The sequence below is a fragment of the Lathyrus oleraceus genome, chromosome 4, assembly GCF_024323335.1.
Source record: "Lathyrus oleraceus cultivar Zhongwan6 chromosome 4, CAAS_Psat_ZW6_1.0, whole genome shotgun sequence".
Lineage (NCBI taxonomy): Eukaryota > Viridiplantae > Streptophyta > Magnoliopsida > Fabales > Fabaceae > Lathyrus > Lathyrus oleraceus.
This window is the reverse complement of record NC_066582.1, coordinates 496474622-496498346: the sequence shown is the minus strand read 5'-3', so window position 1 is coordinate 496498346 and position 23725 is coordinate 496474622. Positions and strand designations below refer to the sequence as shown.

Sequence of the window (23725 nt, the reverse complement as noted above, 5' to 3'; positions counted from 1 at the left end):
ATGACTCAAAAGTACTCTCTAAATGCCAGTACACGATTCTTATCTTTCGAACTAAAGAAGTACATGAATTCAACTTCCTGGGCTAGGTGCAAATATTGGAAGGGATTTGGACCGTCGATTTATAGTCATATGTCTCAAATCTCTAAGGTACGACTACAAGAATCCAATTTGTCTTTTTTGTTGTTGTTGATACATCTGTTTTTTAAACCTCTTTCTCTTTTGTTTTAGGCATTATGCTGGCAAATATGTGGTTGATGATCCACACATGAAGTTGGATATTTTTAACCCAAGATTGCTTAATGGAAAGTGTTCGATTGAATTTCTTAGATTTGCTGTTAATATGATTAATATTGATACCAAGAACCTGTTTTGTGTTACTCTTAGTGGTTATTGCCTAAAAGAAACTCTATTTTATAGTCTCTTTTCTCGTCTACAAGTATATAAAACTAGGGCTAAAATGATGCAAACACTTCCTTTTATAATTGACAAAGCTCATTCTTTAGATAGAGGAATGATTAGGAGTTCTGGTGTGTTTTCCTTGGACAAAATGTAAGAATATGAAAAACCAATTTATTTATAAATTATATAATCAACCCCATTTTTCATATATTTTGAGAGTACAATCATCAAATATGTGAAGTGAAAAAAACAAGAACCTCCGTATCAATCTAAACATGAACCTATGCATCATCCTGAACAATCATATCTTCCTCAACATCATCAATAAGATTTAGCTCAACATCATGATCTATAGACCGACCAACTCCACCTTCTATACGTTGGAGAGTACGTGGTCCCCGAGCCTACTGAATTGGTATCTCAATGCTACTACGGTAAGAATCAATGAGAACTACTATACCCACTTTAATCTCCAGTTGTCTCTACCATCTGCGCAATCGATTAAAAAATATATATTTTTTCTAAATATTCGATATCCTATAAATAAAATTCTCGATAAAAATGCATAAATTCAATAAAAAAATACTATTTATTTGTAAAAATCCAACATTTTTCCAGCAAATCTCCAATAGGAATTTGATTTTTTGCAAAAATCAAAATAAAAATCAAAATTTTAATGTGAAAAATTGATTTTTAATCTTTAGGGATATTATGGTCAAATCATATTAAAAGTTACGTGGGATGGATTTGAGAAGAACTTAGGGTGCTCTCCGAGAAAGTCACCACCACGCCTTTCACTTAATTTCCACTGTACGATCAATCGAATGTGCCACATTATTCATGTTTTTTCTTTTTTCTTTAAAGAAATTAATTAATTAATGTATTATGTTTCTGATTAAATTAAAAAAAATCGGAAAATGGGAGAACCACCACCCACCCACCTCCTGTCTCTTTTCCGCCGCAGTGCAATTTGACGCTACCGGAACGGACCGCCGCAGTGCAATTTGCCGTTACCGGACCGCCACCACTCCTCCACCAGACAAATAGTCTGAAAAAACTCAGCATATATAACGCAATAGATATTGTTACAGCTGATATTGATACATATTCTCCGGCATCGGAAACAAGCAGGCGGAGTCAGTTGTCGGCCTCCACAAATCGTTTCTTCTTCCAATCAAGTAACTTCATCCTATTTTTCCCCTCTTTCATATTATTTTCGGTTTTGTCACAGTTTCAAGCTTCCACTTACACTAATGGTGGAACCCCATTTTTAGGTTCCTTTAAGAATGCGCATTTCTCTATTTGGAAATTGATTCATTCCCCTGGTCTTTGAAGTTGGTGCTTTTTGCATCAGTCAAAGCATTAAGCATGAGTGCAGATTCCAATTCTTATGGAAACGCTACGGATCTATTGCATCAGCTGGAGGATATCCTTGAATCTGATGCTCTAATGTAAGGTTTAGCAATTTCCTACACAAACTAATATTGTGCTTACCCTGATTGTTGATTAATAAACCTGCGGGTTTTGTGGCATTTGGTAGTACTGAACCATTCATTACCTTGTTTCATATCAACAAATTCAATCTTGCTTTTGATATGGTTCAAGATGAAATCAATAAAATGAAGAATGAAGTCGTTACTTCCTTTTAATTGATTTGTCTAATTTTGATTCTTTGGTCGCAATATTATCTCTGTCAGTCTGTCTGAATACCCCCCATTTAGATTGTTAGGATAAAAAATGTACCAATTTTTATTCAGTAAATAAGCTTGATTGTTAGAATAACACCCTGTTAGCAATTACTTCATTTCGGTAAATCTTGATTGTTGCTTGATTTACCTATATTTTGTTGCTTCTTCTAAAGATGTTTTTCCTTATGCTTTTGGATCCAGTGATGAGCTGGGGTTTATTCATCCATCCCAGTTTTCCTTGTTAAATGAGGAATCTGGAATTTCGGCAAATTTATCTGATGAAGCCGTTCATCTATCAGCCGACAGGATAGCAGGCTCTGACGAATATTCCAAACAAGAGAGACTATACTTCTGGAACAGAGATCATAAATTGGGAATTTCAACTGATGTTCTTCTACCGTTATATAAAGCTGCCAAGCATGAATTTATGACGACATTTAAACAATATAAGATGTGTGGAAATCAATCTGACAAAGTTGGACTTTGTTTACGTGCTACAGCATCCGATGACCATCTTGAAAGCATACTTTTGAGACACAGCAGGTCTCTTCTGCTGCTAAGCTGTGATTTCATGACTGCTTGGAATTGCAGGTTATCCTCTTATCTATTGATATTTTCTATACGATGTTATTGACATATGCAAGTCAACATCATATGCTGGAGACTCTAAGAATTTTTCTTTCAGCTGCTCACAAGAAACCAAGATAAAAAGATAAAGGCTAAAAAACTCTTGGTGCACCTACCCCTATAGTTATCGGGAAAATCTTTTGTATTTCTCTAAATTTTTCTTATGCTTGTCATGATATATTGGAAAAAACCCAAGTCTCACATAGAGAAGCGATGAGATCTTAAATGAGTTTATAATGAGTGACACCCCTTACCTTACAAGGAAGTTCTGTAAGAATGAGTTAGATCCAATATAAAACCTAATATGGTGTCATAGTCTGTCCATTGGGCCACCCTACATTTATATCCACACACTAAGCTCAATAGGGCTTAGAGTGAAGAAGTGCATTAGGAAAAATTCAAATCCCACATAGAAAAAAGATAAGGCTTGAAATGAGTTTATAAAGAGTGACATCCCTCACATTTCAAGCTGGTTTTATAAGAGTTGAACCCAATATAGGAGTAGTTATAAATGTTACCTTTGCTCTTAAAGATAGGAGTAGTTATATGTCACCTTTGTTCTTAAAGACAGGTATTAAATTACTTCTCCTTCAATCTTTTGACATGCTCTCAAACCTCCTAATCTTGTTCAATTGTTATCTTATGCCTTCCTCTCCCATCTCTTTCTGTACCTCAATACGTATATTTCAATATATATTGCAAATTCTGGTTTAGCACGTGAAAGCAATAGTAAATTCTAATGATTATGTCTTTTGTTATGGAGTCAGAAGCGAATAAAATATCTCTGTGGAATTTTCTGTAATCGAGGTTATTTGATGCTTTTCTTTCCTTAAGAAATCATTAGTGTGATTTGTTTGGAGATTTTGTGGGTTTATAACTTTTTATTTTGTTTAAAAACATCATTAAATTAATTGAGCGTAATTTAACTTTATAGTATATATATTTTTATTACTTTGAGAGCATAAATATCTTTAAAATGAGATTCTAGAATTGTAAGGCAATAAAACCATATGAAAATGGAGAAAATTACTAGCAATTTGATATTCGATAAAATCCTCTTTTCTGTGTGCATATTACAGAAAGTTATTAGTGTCCAAGAAGAAGCAGGTCTCAATGTTTGTAGATGAACTTCAACTATCAGAACTTGTGCTATCATACTCGGCCAAAAGTGAACAAGCTTGGAATCATAGGTATTATATGTAGCAGTTTCCTCTTATGACTTTGTTCCCCTCACAATTCACAAAAGGATAGATATTCTCAAGAGGAGTACTATATATGATTGAATTTTGAATACTGATTTTGACAATCATTTTGAATAGTAATTGATCCTAAGGTTTTGAAAAATTAATAGGCATCTAATGCATAAAAGTATTTTATCTAGGCGATGGGTGATCAAGTCAATCTCTGCAAACTGTTCAAATTTCAAAGAGATTTTGGCAAAAGAATCTGAGCTGGTGGCAAAAATAGCTGAGGTCTAAATTCAGTCATATTATTTAAATTGGAAACATTTTCTAATGTTCGTTTAGTTGATTGTTTTCGTACCCAAGTGAAGAATAAAAGATGAATTTACTTGACTTATGCAATATTTCACCTTTTTGTCATATAGATTAGGGATTACATATCAAACAAACCAGCATATTTTGAGTTAAACGCCCAATATTCCTTGTTTTTACTCCTTTCATTTTCAGAGATCAAAGATGAATTATCGTGCATGGAATCACCGATGCTGGTTAATCTCATACATGACTAAAGAACAGGTATTGATTCTATGGTATTTTTATTTTATGCAAATTATAACTTGCAAGTATCACAGCATAATTCTGGATCAAATTACATAGAGAAATCATGACATCCACTAGCAATAAGTTCTGAGAAGATTGTGCACGCAGTCTTAAATTCGTAAAGAATTCTGCACTGTAATAACATAGTACATCTTTTTTTATTTATTTTAAATTTATTGCATTTAGTCTTGTATAATTGTTGGTTTACCTTAGTTGTTGGAGCCAATTGACATATTGACACATTACTAGCCCATTTTTGGTTGGATAGAATGGATACATTTTCCCGTTCCTGGGTTAGGTCCTTTAAATGAGCATGAGCATTCCTATAATTTATGGAATGGGTATTTTATTAAAGTAAAATGATGTAATCCACATTCCACGGCACGGCCCCTTTCACCAAATGTGTGGAAATATTGGCTCAGCCCCAGCAGATTACTTGTTCACTCCAAAGTCTCTGTTGAGGTCAAATTGCATTTTCTTTGGCCAGCTAAAATCGAGCTAAGTGAGCCTATTTAACCAAAAAAATCTGACCTGACCAGTAACTTTGGCCAGCTAAAATCGAGCTAAGTGAGCCTATTTAACCAAAAAAAATCTAAATTTAGTTTTCATTATGAATTGTATAAAATTATAGTGAAAATATAACTGAAATTCAGTCAAATAATTATGTATAATTCTTATTCACTCCAAATGAAATATGACCTGTCAATGATTTGATTAATGGTTCTCATGAAGTCTAAATTAAAGATGTGCTTATTTAGGTGCTATCTGAGATGAGGAAATCCAGAAGTTGGGCTGCGCTACATGTTTCTGATAATAGTTGCTTTCATTATCGCAGAGTAAGTTTTGATTTAGTTGTTTGAACCTGATGCTGGTGGTTATAGTTTCCACGATTTATACACTTTTTGAGTAAGAATACTATTTACTACGTTCTTTGATGTGCTTGAGATTTAGCTTTCTCGACAATCATAGATTCCATCATATTGCAGCGGCTCCTGCAAAAGATTATGGAAGACCAAAGTTGTGCGGAAGAAACTGCATCTTGTGGTCATAATGCTGATATTGTTCAAGCAATGAAGGTAATAGTTTTACTCATTTATTGTATGATCTGTTTTACACTTGATTTTGAGTCTTGTTTTTTTTGGGTTACAGTTTTGAGTCTTGTCTGAAGGGCCTATAATTGAAGCCAGATCTTTGATTGTTATCTAGTTCCGATACGATACGGATGTGTGAAATTTTTGAAATTCAGGATATAATACGGCCTAGATACAAATAAAATAAGATGCATGTAGAATATTTGTAAAGAAAAATGCATTTATCATTCTTTATTAATATATGACTATAACAATCACAATTTACAAAAAGTAATATTTGTGATCAAAGAACAAAGTAGAGTTTTTGTCTAAATCCTAATATATTTTAACTCCTATGTTAGGATATCAATAGAAGTATCATTGAAAGAACTCAAAACAAGTCTGTTCTTCTAATGCTAACTAATTCAGTCTCTTCTTCCCTATTGTCACCATTCATAAAAAGCATGACTTCTAAATCTGGTTCTTCATGAAACAACTCTTCCAATTCAAGAGTCCAACGCCATCGTGAGGTATATCATATCACGAAGTAGATCATATACATATCCCTAATATTGTCTCATCTTTTTTATACACTTAAGTTTCCCTAAAATGTGTATCCAAGTTTATCCGTGAAGTATCTCATATGTATCCGATAAAATATTTAATTTAAAAGTAAAAAACAATCACCAGGGTATCCACATTGTTACATAATTTGATTCATGTAGCCGATCCGACTTAGTGTGATTAGACTCGGTTGGGCATGTATCCGCAGAGTATCGACATTCACTACATATCTGATACGGATATAATAACAATATGTTTGAGATATAAGATTTTTATAAAATAACTAATTTGTATGCTTTATTGTAAAATTCATTAATCCTTATAAATAAATTTAATTGAAAAGTGAAAGGCAAGATAAAATTGGAGCAGGAGGGCGTGCAAAATTGGGAAGTTTGTTACTTTCTTAAAGAAATTTCTTTTTGCAAACTAATGAACTGCTACAAACAATCAAATCTCATTTATTGAGAACCCTTCAATATATGCTTGGCTTGAAATAATATAACATCAAGATGATACTGAATTACTGGTAATGGTTAATTTGCATAATCTTTTGTTATTGCTTACTTGCTTTCTACTTTAAGTCATAGTCTTGATAGTTGTATCATGTGTCTCCTTCGCAGATACTTAGAAAGGGAAATAAGAACTCTACTGATTTATGATACTGTATCATATTGATGAATTTTGCAACCTTGTATAGCTATTACTAGTATACATAATTTTAGTTCTTGTAATTATGCGACAGTTGTGATTTTTCAGGATGAACTTGAATGGAATGAAACATTGATAAAGCGTTATGTCGGAAGAGAGGTAGGCGGTCAGTGTATGTTTATTATTAATTACTAATTTACCATTTATCTCCATCAATAGTAGGCTAAAGTGATACATGATTAGGCTGGAATCATTATAAACGATATATTCATTCATTATCTATGGATTTTTTAATTGATGGAGTTCATTATCTGTGGGACTGTTCATGAAATTGTTGTATGGGACCAGCTAGTCTATAAAATCGAATTGAAATACTGGTGTTATAATACCGAAAACTTCTCTATAAGTATAGATCAACTTTGATCCCTTTTTATCTTGGTTGCAGTTGAGTTAGAGAATCGAGTCATAGATAAATGGAAAGTTAAAAGTTTAGATACATGTCCCAGAACACGGTTTCTGCCTAATTAGGAGTATAACAAAGTATATGCATGCAAGTTTAGAAATAAACGCACAAATAATAGCTTAGAGGTGAAAGTTAGAGAGCACACCATGATAACCATAACACAACTTCATATTTTAAGTATCTTGATCTATTATTATACAAAACGATGGGAAAAAGGAAAATGTTAATCATAGGATAGGACCCCAAACAAGGTGGATGAAATGAATGAATGCTTTAGGTATTGCGATAAAAAGTAAGGCAAAGGAAAATTCTACCTCAAAACTATAAAACCTGTAATATTGGGTGGATTCTAGTGCATCAAGAAAATGAGATCAATGTTTCTGAAACAAAAATGCTATAGAAGTCAACATGAAAGCTCAAACTTGAGGATCTTTTTTATTTTAAGGTTATAAAAATAGAGGGACCAAAAACATAGATTTAAGTTTCAAGAGGTGATAACTTATTGAACTGTTTCAACTTTCATATTAAGATTGCTTTGTGCTGCCGTTGGGCCTCTTTGGAAATTTTGTACTATTAGCATGATTATTAATTTACCCTACTTCCCAGAAAATTGTGCTACTCATACAACTATCCAAGTACAAGTGCTTCATCTTCATTTCAGTTTTAAGGGTCTAATCCAAGTCTATATGCAAGCCACAATTGCATTTGTGGTTCCCCCTAGTGCAATATGTTTTTCTACTATAATAAATAGTTTTAGATGGTTAATGTTGTTAATTTTCAACAGGCTCTATGGCTTCATCGTCGCTTCCTTTCCTCATGCTGGATAAATAGTTTCCTAACTGACTCTAATGACGGATCCTACCATTCCAAGGAGGCAACAAACATGTATCATGACTTTAGCACCTTTCTGCAGAAGGAATCAAGTCTCCTTCACGCCTCAACTTTTGTTGATGATGATTATGGAGATTTCCAAGCACAAGCCACACATTCTGCTAGTTACATACTGTGGTTAAAAGTGGTATGTGAATTCTTTTTCCTTAGACTTTCCATTTTATGACCGCTTATCTACATTGCTTGCTCAGGCCGTCTTAAATATGTTATGTACATCAGCAATTGCCCAAGCCTCTTGAAAACGAGCTCCTTGAGAAGATAAAAGATGTAGATTTGAAGACCTTATTGGATAAGACATGCCCAGAGAGATCCTCTCTATTCAATTACTTTATGAGCTAGTGCTATGTGAAAGAGTAGTTCTCATATCTCAAGTTAAAGAAGGAAGAGTTTTGGTCAAATATTTACAGCTCTAATAGAAGAAAAATGGCACCATGTATTGTTTATTATTTTGATTTTTTGTCTAGAAGTTTTTCCTTTCATGTTTTCCGGCAACACTCAGAATAAGTTTATAAATAAAGATTTATGATTTTCGAAATGTTATTTTTGCAAGTAATAATATTTTAAGTTGTAACACAATAGGTACAAAATACAATAGGAAAAGAAGGAAAAAAAACATTAACCAATGTTGTGTGAAAAGCACAAATAAATGTAATCAACAGATACATTATTGAAGTATAGCCTATAATATGAAACGAGAAACAGACATAATACAAATAAATATAAAAAAGTGTCACATGACAGAGTGCTGATAGATAATTATCATAATGTCTTAAACAGTGTAGTGTCCATTCATATCAATGTCCAAACCCCTTAGTTTGGCAAACGATTCCACTCTTCCTTTCAGAGTGTGAAGCTCTCGCAACCTGCAGCATTAGAAAGATAACGATGATGGTGGTTAGAGAAAAAGGAAAAATCAAGAATCAGAAATAAAATCATGAAACAGTTTGAAGATTAACAAAGACCTTGCTAACTCTGCTCGCCTCTTAGCTTCGTCTGCCATTGTATTCATTTCTCTATGGTTGTGCTTCTCCGCAAACCCTTTCAACTCAACAGAGCGAAGACCGTGCAAGGTTCTCTGCTCAGCAGCCCATGCAGCCTCGCGAGATTCTTTACCGAAATCATTTTTGTTGGTAAATGCAGTCTGTTAATTTACACAAACAAGAAGTCATATCAGTTCATGACAGTGTAATCAGTCCAACGATATTTCAGTCATAGTACTTACTCTTTGGTTTACGACCAGATTCCAAGCCCTTCCGCTTTGTTGGTAAGCAACGGCAAACTTTAAAGGATCAAGAAAAACATAAGTTACAGTATTGAACAACCAAATGACTCCTGCCCAGCCCCAACCTATGCTTCTTATTCCCGCAATTTCCCAATTGGCCTGTGCTGATATAACAGTTGCAACCTACGAATACAGTAAAATGAGAAAGTGAGGCTTTCCACAGAAAAGTCTACTTGATTCTGTAATCAAATTTGAACACTCATAAGGTTAGAAAAAAGCAGTACCAGCTGAGCAATAACAAAGGCAAAAACAAGCAAAAGACCCGGTCTTTCTGTATAGGACCATCCCCTGGACCGTGTCACAAAGATTAAGGCTTGACTAATTGTACTGACTTGAAGATAGACAGCTGAAGCCAGCATCGCTTTCATTTCTTCAGTGACAGGAGCGTGTAGATCGGGGCGGAAGTGTTTCACTCCAAAATGGTCCTGCACCAAAAAATTCCTATCATTCATTGCATGAAGAGGGGGGAATAGACAAAAATAGTTAACTTAGAGTGGAAGGAAGATCCTCACAGGAAAGAAATTTGTTTCGAAAACTATATAGAAGAAGATCACTGTCATTAGAGCCAGATAGGTTCCAAGAATAACCCCAGTTGCGAAAATTTCACTTAGCTTCCAACTATCAGGGAGTGGAGAAGGCTTAACCCTATCTTTAGATATTGTCATGATGGTACCTATTGATTAAAATGCCAACATTTAAGGAAACAAAAAGAAAATTGACCATCAGATTCTAATGAGACTTGAGATTCAGATACTAGAAAGTAGCTAATATTACCATCATTGAGAATGGCAATGATAAGAACCATAAATGGTGGAAAGTCAAAACTCCAAAAGCTGTTGAGTAACATGAAACCTAGCTGAAATTATAAAGAATTTGAAAATGAGGAAAATGTTAATGATCATGTTCATTGCTGAATTAGTTACTATCTATATATTTGCACAGATAGCTTACCACTATACGAATAGTGATAGATACGGCATATATCTGCAAAGAAACGAAAAAAATAATGAATTGTTGTCACTAAGAAAAAACTGAAATGTTAACTTTTATAGTCTTGGGATTACTGTGTAGTTCTTCATCCTCTGAAAAATTGCGCGGCTAGTTAAAACTGCACTTATGATGACACTTAAACCAGGTTCTGTCAGCACTATGTCAGAAGCACTTCGCGCAGCGTCTGTAGAATCTGCTACTGCAATACCTATGTCAGCTATCTTTAAGGCAGGTGCATCATTTACTCCATCACCAGTCATCCCGCAAATGTGCTTTCTAGCTTGTAACCTCTTCACAATCTCATACTTGTGCTCTGTGGTAAACGAATGCGTGTTGTCAGAAATCGGATGAGAGACAAGAGTAAGACATAACTTTGAGTTTCTGTGTTCAGATCACTGCTTGCTTCGCTTACCAGGAAAGACACCAGCAAAACCGTCAGCTTTCTCAATGAGATCATCAATGGAAACAGCACCTAATTGATCTTTATTTTCACCGAGCAGTGATGAAGAAGGATACATGTTAGTCCCCATCCCTAGACGCCTTCCCGTTTCCTTACCTATTGCGAGTTGATCACCTGAAAGTTTTTTTTTTGTAGCATGAGTATAATTTGCATTATATTAAATCATTGACTCAATTTCAAATGACGGTGGTACTGTGATACAACGTACCAGTGATCATTTTGACACTAACGCCAAGATCAAGAGCTCTTCTGATTGTTTCTGCGCTATCATGTCTCGGAGGGTCAAAAAGAGGGAGAAGAGCAACAAACTCCCATGGTCCTCCTGCACTTTCCTTACTTCCCTCCGGTACTTCCTATATGAAGAAAAAAAACTTCGGTGCTAAGGAAAGAATACATGATAATTGACTTATCCGATTATGAAGAATTCGTAAGAGGGAAATAAACCTGTCTTGCAATCCCAAGAGAACGAAGTCCACGTTCTGCAAACTTGTCAATCATCGCATGAACCTTCCGTTCGATTTCTGCCTTGTTTTGTGCAAGATTGAGAATCTACACAGTATATGAGAAAAGTTTATCAATGATCGGTAGGTTGCGTGGTTCTTGAAAAGCGAGAATGAATTATGTATTACCTGCTCTGGTGCACCTTTGCTAACCCTGTGCATATTACCAGCACCATCAATGTATGTAAGGGCAGTTCTTTTATCAGTTGGATTAAACGGAAGGAAATGAACTTCTTTTATTCCAGCTCGTGCCTTGCGAAACCAAAGGACTATTAGTAGACTAACCAAATTTCAACTACACAACATGATGGAAAACAAACTTTGAAGAGTCTGTACCTCCTTTGGGTCTGCCAACATTGAAACGATTGCGCAATCAATTGCATCTTGGTTCTCCATCCTTGATGCTCTTGCAGCCATAAGTACAACCAAATCCTTGCCAACACCTTTGGCAAAAACCTGCCAGATACTCATGATTGTTAGGAGAAACAAAGTAACATACATCCTGGTCAAAGATTGTTTCAGTCAGAATTCAAACTCGGGTTTTTCCGAATACTAATATTTATCTGTTTGTATACTTTTGACAAAAAAAGAAACTTATGTCTCAAGTAATTGCGATGTTCTATTTTATCTTTAGAAAGAATAAGATTAAAACCTCAATCATTTCCTTGTCCACTGTAAGCTTGTTAAGAGTTAATGTGCCTGTTTTGTCACTGCATAACACATCCATTCCAGCCATTTCTTCAATAGCAGTCATTCTCTTTGTTATAGCACCCTGCAACAATGATGCATATGATCAAAACTTGACAACATCTTTAAAAAGCTACTGAAATGTTGGAATAATCAATGTACTAATTGCAAACCTGCTGAGATAACTTATGTGAGCCAATAGCCATTGTAACTGAAAGAACAGTTGGCATTGCAATAGGGATTCCTCCAATTAGTAGCACTAGAAGGTTATCAATACCATTTCTGTAACCGTATCCGTGGACACCGTATATCACAATGATTTCAATAATCATTCCAATAGCAATTGAACAGATGCAGAAATTTCCAATAGATGTCAAAACCTGTAATAATATTTGTCACGCAGTGAGCATTACTATCACAACATTCGGTGATATCAAATAGCGGCTATAACAATGTAAGTATAGTGGAATTTGAGCAAATCGCTTTTGTCTGCGATACATTATTTAGTATATTATGTACCTGTTGGAAATGTCCAACGTGTGTTGTGTTTTCGACGAGATGAGCCGCCTTTCCGAAAAATGTGTGAACTCCAGTTGCTATGACTACGGCTTCAATTTCTCCTTGCTTGCAAGTTGAACCAGAATATACTCCTTCTCCGGGATGTTTAGTCACAGGGAGTGACTCTCCGGTAAGAGCAGACTAAAAGTACAAACAGCAAAAACATAACTTCAATTACAAGAAATCTGGAATCTGATATCAACATCAATAAACTCGTGGAAGATATTACTCGTTGTGACGCTTGAATCATGCATCAGTAATTTCAAGGTACTTTATAGATTTTACCTGATCAATCTTCAAAGGATCACCTTCAAGGAGACGTGCGTCGGCAGGAATGATGTCCCCTAGCTTGATGCTGACTATGTCTCCAGGGACCAATACCGAAGCATCTTCTTCGCTCCATTTTCCGTCACGAAGTACCTATTAATCAAATATAATTAGAAATCAAAGAAACTATGAGCAAGACAAGATAACAAAGAGATTATAAGAGAAGAAGAAGAAGAACCTTTGCTTTTGGAGCCAATCTTGCCATAAGGGCAGCAGCTGCATTACCAGCATTATTTTCTTCTATGAAACTTATGGTTGAGTTTATAATTAGCAAAATAATTATGCCAACAAAATCTTGATAATCTCCTCGTTTTCCCTGCATAATCAAAGCGCTGTTATATTAAACCGGTTGATATTAAAAACCATTGTTTTAAAACCAGGACCGAAGATCTAGCGGTGAGACTTCTAGATAATGGTTCAATAAGTTGAAACACAACTGACTGTGATTGAACCAGCTGACGGACTAATCGGTTCTTAGTTCAACCGGTTAAACTGGACGGTCTGGTTTTAAAAACACTAGTTGAAAGTTCAAACATGACTTTTCACCTTAACAAACTTCTACCACCAAAATCTTTCTTGTATGTATTCCATAATCCTTTTGTAAAATGAATAATATTTGTAACTTTCAAATCAAGTTAACCAAAGGTTATAAGAGTATAGTTTCATAGTTATTCTAATTTTGTACATGATTTGAAATAATGAAAACCATTGAGAAATAACATAACAAACAAAAAAAGGAAGAGACTTACCCCTCCATGTGCCATAGCAATGGCCATGAGAGCAGCAGCTTCCATAACCCATGACAAAGGATTCCACATAAACCCTAAAAACTTCAGTATTTTACTTTCCTGCACAAGAAGTTAAAGTTACATAACAATTTGGTAAGAAACTATATAAGCACTTAAGTCAGGATTCTAACCTTTTTTTCTTCAAGTTTATTGTATCCAAACATGTCAAGCCTCTCTTGTACTTCCTCAGAGGTTAAACCATCTTTTGTGCATTTTAGATTATCAAATACCTCCTCAATAGGAATGTTCTCCTATACATACAACAAATTCCAAGTTTATCAAATGTCTAATACTTCTGATGGAAGGTGTGTATAGTGTCTGACACGTCTCAGTGTTTCACATCGACGCAATACAGACACATGTATCAGTGTCATGTTTTGACATACCAAATCAACAGCTTCCTTTATAACAGCATCAAGAGACATAGTCCCTTCCACCATTTTCTTTATTTTCTGCTCCCCTTCAATTTTGAGCTTTAAATCAAAATTAGTTAAAATTACAAAATTATGGAGATGATTAACAATACAATGAAAATTTACCTTAGAGAGAAGTTTGATAATCTCTCAATTAGAATATGATATGATAATATGAAAATGCAGGAGATGGCATTTAAAGAATGTAAGAAATATATATAGTAGATAAAAAAGAGAATATTGTTACACTTTGTTCTAAGAATGATAAAAACTATATGCATTGTTAGACTCCGCCGGCCAGCTTCTGCAATGTCATGTAGTAACTAACTTCAAATAAATTACTATTTCATTTTAATATATAAATTATTTGGGGTTCCTCATTGCACTCAAACTCTATGGAATTTTAAAAAATATCCTCTTCATTCATCCTAAACCTTTTAAAATCCGAACACATCGCATATTACACAACTCAAGTTTATCCGAATCGCGCCGAATGCGTACAGAAATTTGTTCGAATTTCGAAATTCAGACGCACCAAATATTATTAGAGCTCAAGTTCATCTGAAACTCCCACAATGAACAAAAATTTTGTTTGAATTTTAAAATCTCGACGCATCATATATCGGAAGCGAACTCAAGTTCATAAAAAACACTTGAAATGCACAAAAAATTTATCAGAATTTTAAAATCATATCGCACCACATATTTCACGAGAGCTCAAATTCATTCGAAACGCTCGTAATGTACAAAACCTTATATGTATTTCAAAATTCGTATCCGTCTGAAATACTTTGTTTTCCTTCTACTAAAATTTTAATATTTTAAATGCAGTTTTGTTTGCATTTTGAAATTCGGATGCAAAAATGATGTACTATTGTTATTAGATTAGATACTGAATCTAAATTACAATATTTTATCATGTTTTTTCTGTGCATTAAGTGCGTCAAAATTTGAATCTCTGAACAATATTTTTTGATTTTAATTAATATTATTCAACTATTTTTATGCACTCTGTTCGATTGATAAAATTTTAGTTAAATTTTTATAAGGTTTTGAGTTTGAATTCGATGTGAAAATTTTATTGTTAAATAAATATTCTTTAAATTCAAATATTTTCTCGAATCATTATAAGTCTTTGTTATCTAATTTCGTTAAATTTTATTTTATTGAATAAAAAAATCTAAGCTATTTCTGCCGCCACTTATATATTTTACTTATTAACCCAAAGTTCCTTAGTGATGCAAATTAAATTAATAATTCGACCGTACTATGGCATATGTACTTTGTTAGTGTGACAAACATACCTATATGAGTATTTAACAATTTAAATACCATTTGATTTGGTCACTATAGTCCAATTTATAAGTTGAAACTTTATTATCTTGTTTAACGTGATTAACTAGCTATAGTATCACGTAGGAAACACGAAATTAGTTACAATTTTTGGCATGTGTCAATATTCCATTTCTTTACGGCAAAATAGTTATTTAGTAATAATAAACAATTAATGGTCAATGCAAAAAAAAAATGCAAATTTTTTCTCTCTAAAAGGCTTGACAAGTTGTACCAATAATAAGGCTTGACAATAACCCTATGTTTGGTTTGAGTGAAGTACAAGAGAGAGAAGTTTAAGAGAGAAATTAGAAAGAGAGGTCCTACTTCTATTGTTTGGTTTAAAGAGAAAGGGGAAAGAAAGAAGTTTGAAAACATTTATTTCTTTGCAAAGGAGCAAAGAAATAGTAGATAACTTGTCATTATTTCTTTTTCACGTTTTTGCCCGTCTTTTTTATCACTTGTGCACATGGATTAGAATATGGTAAATCGGCCAATAGAAGTCAGAAAGCTATATTCAAACCTATTTAAATTTGCTATGATTTAACATGATTCTATTTAATAAAAATGTTAGGTTTAAACTTTATTAAAAATCTATTTAATTAAATATGAAAAATTTAGGTTATTTAAAAAAATTTATGAAATCTTATAGGTCTGTCTGTCTATGTATGCACATCTATTAATCTAAATAGTATGTAAAAAATCTCATTGTTTATGTAAAAAAAAAAGATAGCATTAATAGTAAACAAGTTTTTGAATAGGCTTTTAGGTTAGACTATAGACTTTTAAAAATATTAAATTAAACCAAAGAAAAATGAGAATAATCATCCGAACGCACATAAAATCACACTATCCTTTTGTAATTCAACCATACATCCCATTTTTGTCAAAATTCGTCAAGAGATGCATCTCTGAATATTAATTGAGATGTATTCGGAGATGCATCTCCGTAACACCTTTTGTACTCATTTATGATGTTTTTATTCATTGAACTGTTTTATTTAACAATTCAATGACGATTCCGGAGATGCATATCCGAAAACGTCAAGCGGAAAATTAGATAAAACATCACCTTGCATGTTCTTCTCCCTCACGATCAAAGGGACCTTCACCTTCAAAATCCTTAGAAAAATTTCTTCCATTCTCAATCAACTTTTCAACACGAAAACATCATTATTGTATTTTATCACATCAAAGGGAGTCAAAAAAGTGAGAATTTAAGGTAAAGTTCATTCATTTCATCCCTCATTTATTGCATTAATGTGGAGTTTGAGCTGAAAATATGAATGTTGAGTTTATATATGCATCTTTGGACTAGGTTTCATGTGTTTCAGAGATGCATATCTAGATTTGCCTAATACTTTGAGTTTTGAATATATTTTTCTATTATGATTGATGTTAGATATGGTGCACCCAGATATGTTTTCCAAAGCTACTATGAGGATGAATGTTAAACTGAATGAAGTGAAAGATGATGTTAAACCGAGTCCTTAGACACTTTGGTAATACAACAACTAAGAGAGTTGAATCTGCACATGCTACACTGAAGAATTTGATGGAAAATTGTAAAGGTTATTTTTGTCGAGATTGGGACGTCGTGAACCAAATACTTCGAAACCAATATAATGAGATACAAACATCTTTTGCTAGGAGCATTATTGTGTTATAACACCGATTCAAATACAACATCCTTTATTTACAGTTGGTTGATAAAATATCATGGACGAGATTGAATTTTATTTTTCACAAAGGCAAGCGAGCAGATACAACATGTTCAGATAGCTCAAGGTGTGGTTGTACACTTAGGAAGACATATGATCTTCCATGTGTTTCTTTAATTTCAAAGAAGATGAAGCTTGATAAATCGACACATATGGATGAAGTGTACACCCGTAAGAAAATACTCCAGTTTGATGATGATGGTGTGATGAAGGATGATAAATCAACTATTATGGCAAAATGGAAAGTAATCCAAGAGAGATTTTTGAAACATATGATATCATGAAATTGCACATCAAAGAGCAATTGAGGAATATTGTATATCCAGAAAAAATAGATTTGAGACCACCATCGGATCTGGTTAAAATAAAGGGTATTCCTAAAAAGGTCAAACTGACACATAATGGCAACTCTACGAGACGATCTCGTTCATACTTTGAACATGCTGACTCACATTTTTCAAATTCTCCAACTCCAAAATCTCAAATAAGTGTTTTCAAGGGCGCTCACATTAGAAAACTATCTCCTCCGCCACAGTTACCAAAAATAATTTTCATTGAAGATATTCCTCTTTTTATGCACAAATATATTTAGCAGCTTATAAATGTTAAAGGTGACAATAATTGTGGTTTTCGAGCTATTTCGGAAAAAAAAGGACCAATTTGTATGCCATCAGGTTATACAAGAGTTGGCGATGCATAGAGAATCATACATATCACTATACGGGAAAAATAAATTATGATACAATTCTCAATATTTTTGTTCCTTGTGTCAGTGGTCTGACATCGTTTGTAAAATGGATACGTTGCTCTAAAGTGGGACATCCTATATCAAATGCTTATGATAAGGTGTATGTTGATTTGACAAGATATGGTTTCTCAAAAACATTTTTTTCACTTTGGAGTAGGCCACCTCAAAATCCATTCAGATGCATAATGTGTATTGGATAGCTTTCAAAAACACAACATTTTGTTCAAGTTTATTTGAAACCGGGATGTCATATACCAAAGACATCACCAGAGTGGACGAAACATTTCAAAAGAGATGCTTAAACTTGGCTAGATCAATTTATGGAAAGGATGAAGAGTTCACCAAATTGAGCGGCATTGAAAGAGAATCGAATAAGGAAAGGTCAAAGTAGGATCCACCAATAGATTTAGGTAGTGACACATGTTTTGATACATTTTAGTTTTTATATAACAATGTTACTCGTTTTTTTTGGTATGAAATCTTGTCAATGATGTAATCACGATACAATTTGAGACATATATAAGGTCTATTCTACTTTAATGTTATAGAACTTAGGGGTAATTGATTGAAAAAATAGCAAGTGTACTATTTTGCCTATTATAGTAATAAAGGGAAAATTCCCCGAATGTCGATCTCAAGGACTGCAAGTCAATATTGAATTCAATTCATCGTTCAATTAAACAAAAATTATAGTTAGGGGTTTTAAATTCAAAATTATAAAAATAAAGGCAAAAGAAAATAATAATGAAAAAATAAGGGTTTGCAAGGTAAGAGGAACAATGCCAGGGAATGTGTATGATTTATCCCTGTAACAATTCTGAGTCACTATTGCATCAACAAATATCAATTACTACCAGTTCTCAAGGATATTTTCTCCCAAGTCCTCGGTGAGAAAACCTTTAATCATTCTACCCTAATTTCTATGTCCATAGGCAATTAGGGTGAAGTTAAGCTTTAATATATCAAGAATGCTCTGATACATACAGGGTATCCTTAGTCCTAGGTGATATCTACTGCAGAGTAACCTTATGAAAACCTTACCAATGACGGTCCAGCCTAATTGATAATCATAAAAAAATCTCGATTGGTCCGAAAGAGAAAGCATTAAACACGTCAAAAAGTTACCGTAAGAATAATATTATAAATACAAATGTAAACTAAAAGTCATTACAATTCTAAATCAGGGACACCCCCTAGCATTGGGGGGTTTACCTATGCATATTGTTCAAAGCGAATTCAAGATAAAAATTACACATTACAAGTACTTGGATTACTTGGATCTTCAATCGCTTCCGCTCATGAAAATTTTCTGCTCTCCGAACTCCTTGCTCTATGTAATACTTGATTGCTTGACAACTCTGTGTTCGCCTCGTCCCAAGATGATCTTTTCTTTGGTAGAAGGTTCCTTTATATAGTGAAAATTCCAAGCAAAAGGTGGACAACTCCAAAAAATACCCCCAAAAGGCCGATTATAAAAGTCCGAAAAAAGGAAATTATGGGTCTGGGCTGACACGACCCGTGTCAGCTCACTGCTTAGCTTGACACGCCCATGGAGGAGTAACACGGCTGGGGAATAGCCTGACACTGGTCGTGTCAGCTGACACGGTCGGCCGTATCAGGCTTCTGTTTCTTCTACTATCCTCCTTCTGCCTGACACAGCCCGTGTCAGGTGACACGGGTGGCCGTGTCAGACCTCCTGCACTGATGATTTTTCATTCCTTCGCTTGTCGGAATTCCGCACTGTCTCGCTCTGAGTTCCTCGGTTCTTCCACCTGGACCTGTTGGACAAAACACAAACATCCTACGCATAAAATCACGAAATTATAACATAAACATGACAATGAATGGAAATGCTAAATATCATACGGGAATTAAAATTGACTTCAAAAGTACCAAAATGCTTGCATAGTGTCTCAAAATCCTCGGTTTCTTGTCGGATCAGTAACGAAAACTTAATGAAAAAGGTGACTGATCAGTAATTTTTGGATATGTTTCAAAATTTTTGCCCTGCATATTATACCGATTCTGTATGCTCAGTGTTCTGGGTGAGTCCGAATATGCATCTCCGAACACACCCCATTTTAATTTTAAAAAAACATTACACGAGATTTTATAGATGTGCATCTACGTAAACACCTTTATTTTGTAAAAAATAGGATGTGTCCGAATATGTATATCTGAAATATGTCATGATGAAAGGATATTGTTTCTAAGGTCCAAATTGATCTAAAACTTGTATAAATAAGGGTCTCTAATTCCATGTTCTTTACAAAAACACAACAAATCAAAATGAATGCATATCCATATCTTACTTTTGTATATTTCAATGACGCAAACCCCCATTCAATTTAGGGTGTCTGAGGGCATACCGCTCGTCGATTTGAAATTCAAACTGAATACTCTCTTGTGATATCCAAAAAACCGGAGAGTTGTCAAGCTCTAGTATCGTCCACCCTCAATTGACAACAAATGAAAGATATGACCCACCAAGCTTAAAGTGAAGACGAGTGAGTATTTAAAGATTATAAGAGTATATTTTATTGTTACTCAACAAATGATTCGTTTGAAGTGGATGCGACGATTGCAAGATCGACCAAAGATATTCTAAATATGTTGCAATGTCTCGAACCACCCGTTTGTAATGAAATATAATGTTAAATTTATGTGCACAATTATCTATGTAATGTTAAGTATTTGAATGTTACTATGTGTAGTTTTCCCAATATTTCACAATTGTTTATGATTTGACCTAACATAACATATTTCGGAGATGCATATATGGACTTTCCATAATTGATACAGAGATGTATCTCCAGATTAAATTTTGAGAGAATAATGGTATGTACAGAGATGCATCTCCGTACATTAGGGGCGTTTGTGAATTTTCACGGTGGCAAAGAAACACCCCATGGAGTTTAACCTCAAGAAAAAGCCTATAATAGACCATATACAGGCTTAGGCCTTAAAAATATCTCGTAGGCATGTTCAAGCCTGACATGTCATATTCCCACTCCTACTTGTGTGTCGCATCCGCGAAAAATCAACCGGCGGGACTCAAATAAAAACACAACACAGAGCCGCCACTGCGCGTTATTTATCCCAAGATAGGGAAAGGAAACGCTCAGAGAAACCTGGAAAGGAAATGGTCTTGCGACCAAAGAGAAAGGGTAAGGGAGTCGGTTACGCAAGGGGAAGGTATTAGCACCCCTCACGTCCGTCGTACTCGACGGGATCCACGTCCTAGAATAAAGAATAGGTTGCTAAACATCACACACACACAGGGAACGCATGTGGGGTTAAGAGAAGGGAGCTCGATAGGACATCGCATCCTATGCCTACATATCTCGTCTGGAACGAGAATCAGAGCCACTGTAGTTCGGCTTACGCACGCCAAACAACACAAAACATACAAACAAGCAAGGGTGGCAAACATGGAGCCCGACAATCACCGGATGGAATTACGTCGGCATCCGACCCAAAACACACTCAAAAGGGCAAACGTGGAGCCCGACAGCCAATCACTGGACTTACGTCGGCATCCGAACCAGAACACACTCAAAGGGCAAACGTGGAGCCCGACAGCCAATTACTGGACTTACGTCGGCATCCGAGCCAGAACACACTCAAAGGACAAACGTGGAGCCCGACAGCCAATTACTGGACTTACGTCGGCATCCGAGCCAAAACACAATCAGACAACAAACAAACACACACAAAAAAGAAAAAAAGTTGCCCGGAGTGGTCTCGCACGACCACCTGCCTACATACCTCGTCTGGAACGAGGATCAGGGCGATGTAGTTCCCCTGAAAGGGACTGAATTGCTAGCCAGAAACCAGGGAAAGACACACTACTAGGGAGCTGGACTCGAGCCTAGTGTTGTCATGCATCGTTTACCCTAAGTTCGGTTTTCTATCCTACTTGCATAAGCAAACTACTCCTATCCAGGAAAGAAGCAAGCACACAAGCATACAGAATAATTCAAGCATACATCCAATGAGAACAAGCATCTCAAACAGATATCCACATAGCACGCACTATAACCAAACAAGTGGCTCACACAATAGGTTTGACTGCCTCAGCAAGTCGTCTGTACGGGCTGTGTTTGCTCTTAACCTTGCCATTACGAGGCTAAGGTGAAGCAGATGAAAGGTGAAGTGAGGATGAGACCTCACAGCTCTTATCCCTGACCAGGGAGAGCTTCTGACAAATGAGCATGGGTCCAGAATGGGGGAACCCTTCTATACTCAGAGACTCTGACACAATGTGCACTGCACAAGATCTTGGGCTTGTGATCTCAATGCTACAACCATATAATGGGAGCAAGGAGAAGACTCACAGAATAGTGGGGGATAGATTGCTTATCCCTAACTTCCACCAATTGCCTCTTTTAGAGGACTTTCACCTGTTTGGCACGAAAAATAAACAACCACAATCATTGCCTCTTAAGGAGGACTTCAGACATTTGCCCGGCCCGGTAACAGCCGGGTCTCCCAGACTACATGAAGTTAGGAAGTTACACCTCAATGCAAGTTGCTTAAGCAAAGCAAAGCAAAAGTTCACAAGGAACTGAGCAACTAAAAGTACCTGGAAACAGTCAAACACAGTTAGTACTCAGACAGACAAACATAAACAGCAAGCATTCAATCAGTCAGACTATACAAACTAATGCACAACAAAGCAAGCTATGAGCTCAAGCCCAAGCTTCGCAACCTACAAAACAAAGTTGTGTTAGTGTACAAACATCAAGCAACATCAATTGAATTGACTTGGATCATTCTCCATATACATTGCACCTTTTTATCCTGAAAAATCAATCAAATGTTAGCAACTAGACCACTAGGCCAAGCCTAGGGTCCAAAGGTGACAAAAATTCCTAAACAGCAAGGTATCTCTAACCAAACTCAAATTAATGTCAAACAAAAGCCAACACAATTAGTCCCATGTCCATATCATTCATTATATTTATTTCATGCACAAAACAATTCAAACTAGTTCAAATGGAGCACCAAACATGCAAACAGAACTATTGCATTCAATTCCATATCAAAACAATTCTAAAAATTCTCAAATAATTTACACCTAAACAGAGGGTATTCAAGGTCTAGCATGTCAAATTTTAGCCTAATTGGACCAAGGGAACCATGTCAATGAAAATCAACAAAAACAGACACAATTACATGCTCCAAATCACAACATCAACACATGCTTCCACTTCAAAAATTCATAACTCAATGAAAACAATAAAGAAATGAGTAGGACCAAAACAGGGATGTTCTATCATGTGTCTATTACAAGCATACCAAATTTCATGATCATTCAATACCATATGAGCATTTCACAAGGATATTTCAAACACATGTCACACAAGCTTGCACATTTGACCAACAGAGATGAAAAATAGCAATCAAATTGAAAATGCCACATAAAATTCCACAAAAATTCACATAGCATCTTAACATGTTAATGAAACATCATGCAAAATTTCATATTATTCTAACAAAGGTCACTCAAATAAATCCAGCAAGTCGACATAATGAGGTGTGACACAAATTGTCACACCTAAGTTCAAAAATTCATATCTCAAAGACCAGGTATCAAAAATTCATGAAATTTACATGTAAATAAACATCAACCAGTCCACAATCATCACAAAAATTTTCAGACATTTATTTGTAAGCATGAGAATTTCACATTGGATTTGGCACAAGGTATCAAAATGTAGCACATGTTAAAGAACCCTAGGCCAAACATAATTTCTACCATGCACAACTTCAACCAATAGGTCAA

General features: G+C 35.0%; 2 protein-coding genes across 3 annotated transcripts; one reads left to right on the top strand and one right to left on the bottom strand.

The window, feature by feature from the left end:
• The first annotated feature begins 1290 nt into the window (after positions 1-1290).
• Positions 1291-8666, top strand: LOC127076733 (uncharacterized). 2 transcript variants are annotated; one of them, XM_051018498.1, is made up of 11 exons: positions 1291-1577; positions 1735-1850; positions 2289-2678; positions 3794-3904; positions 4096-4186; positions 4403-4471; positions 5254-5331; positions 5482-5571; positions 6886-6936; positions 8025-8258; positions 8351-8666. In XM_051018498.1, the coding sequence occupies exons 2-11, from the start codon at positions 1768-1770 to the stop codon at positions 8468-8470; spliced, it is 1317 nt and encodes a 438-aa protein (XP_050874455.1). In that variant the 5' UTR covers positions 1291-1577; positions 1735-1767; the 3' UTR covers positions 8471-8666. The 2 variants fall into 2 exon arrangements, with proteins under 2 accessions (XP_050874455.1, XP_050874454.1); XM_051018497.1 differs by having other exon boundaries at positions 1674-1850.
• A 102-nt stretch (positions 8667-8768) lies between these two features.
• Positions 8769-14205, bottom strand: LOC127076732 (plasma membrane ATPase 1). The gene is made up of 21 exons (XM_051018496.1): positions 14110-14205; positions 13855-13974; positions 13685-13783; positions 13114-13251; positions 12894-13028; positions 12570-12749; positions 12224-12430; positions 12016-12135; positions 11700-11819; positions 11493-11615; positions 11308-11412; positions 11072-11216; positions 10816-10977; positions 10478-10716; positions 10365-10397; positions 10188-10269; positions 9926-10086; positions 9638-9838; positions 9354-9536; positions 9094-9272; positions 8769-8994 (listed from the first exon to the last, which is right to left on the bottom strand). Exons 1-21 carry the CDS (start codon positions 14161-14163, stop codon positions 8901-8903), a joined length of 2880 nt encoding a protein of 959 aa, XP_050874453.1. The 5' UTR covers positions 14164-14205; the 3' UTR covers positions 8769-8900.
• Positions 14206-23725: the final 9520 nt, after the last annotated feature.

Coding starts and splice junctions, on each gene's coding strand:
- LOC127076732 (XM_051018496.1), bottom strand. CDS start 14,163: ATGGTGGAAGGGACTATGTCTCTTGATGCTGTTATAAAGGAAGCTGTT. Junction 13,975..14,109: donor TAAAGGAAGCTGTTGATTTG/GTATGTCAAAAC, acceptor TTGTATGTATAG/GAGAACATTCCTATTGAGGA. Junction 13,784..13,854: donor ATAAACTTGAAGAAAAAAAG/GTTAGAATCCTG, acceptor CTTCTTGTGCAG/GAAAGTAAAATACTGAAGTT.
- LOC127076733 (XM_051018498.1), top strand. CDS start 1,768: ATGAGTGCAGATTCCAATTCTTATGGAAACGCTACGGATCTATTGCAT. Junction 4,187..4,402: donor TGGTGGCAAAAATAGCTGAG/GTCTAAATTCAG, acceptor TTTCATTTTCAG/AGATCAAAGATGAATTATCG. Junction 5,332..5,481: donor GTTGCTTTCATTATCGCAGA/GTAAGTTTTGAT, acceptor ATCATATTGCAG/CGGCTCCTGCAAAAGATTAT.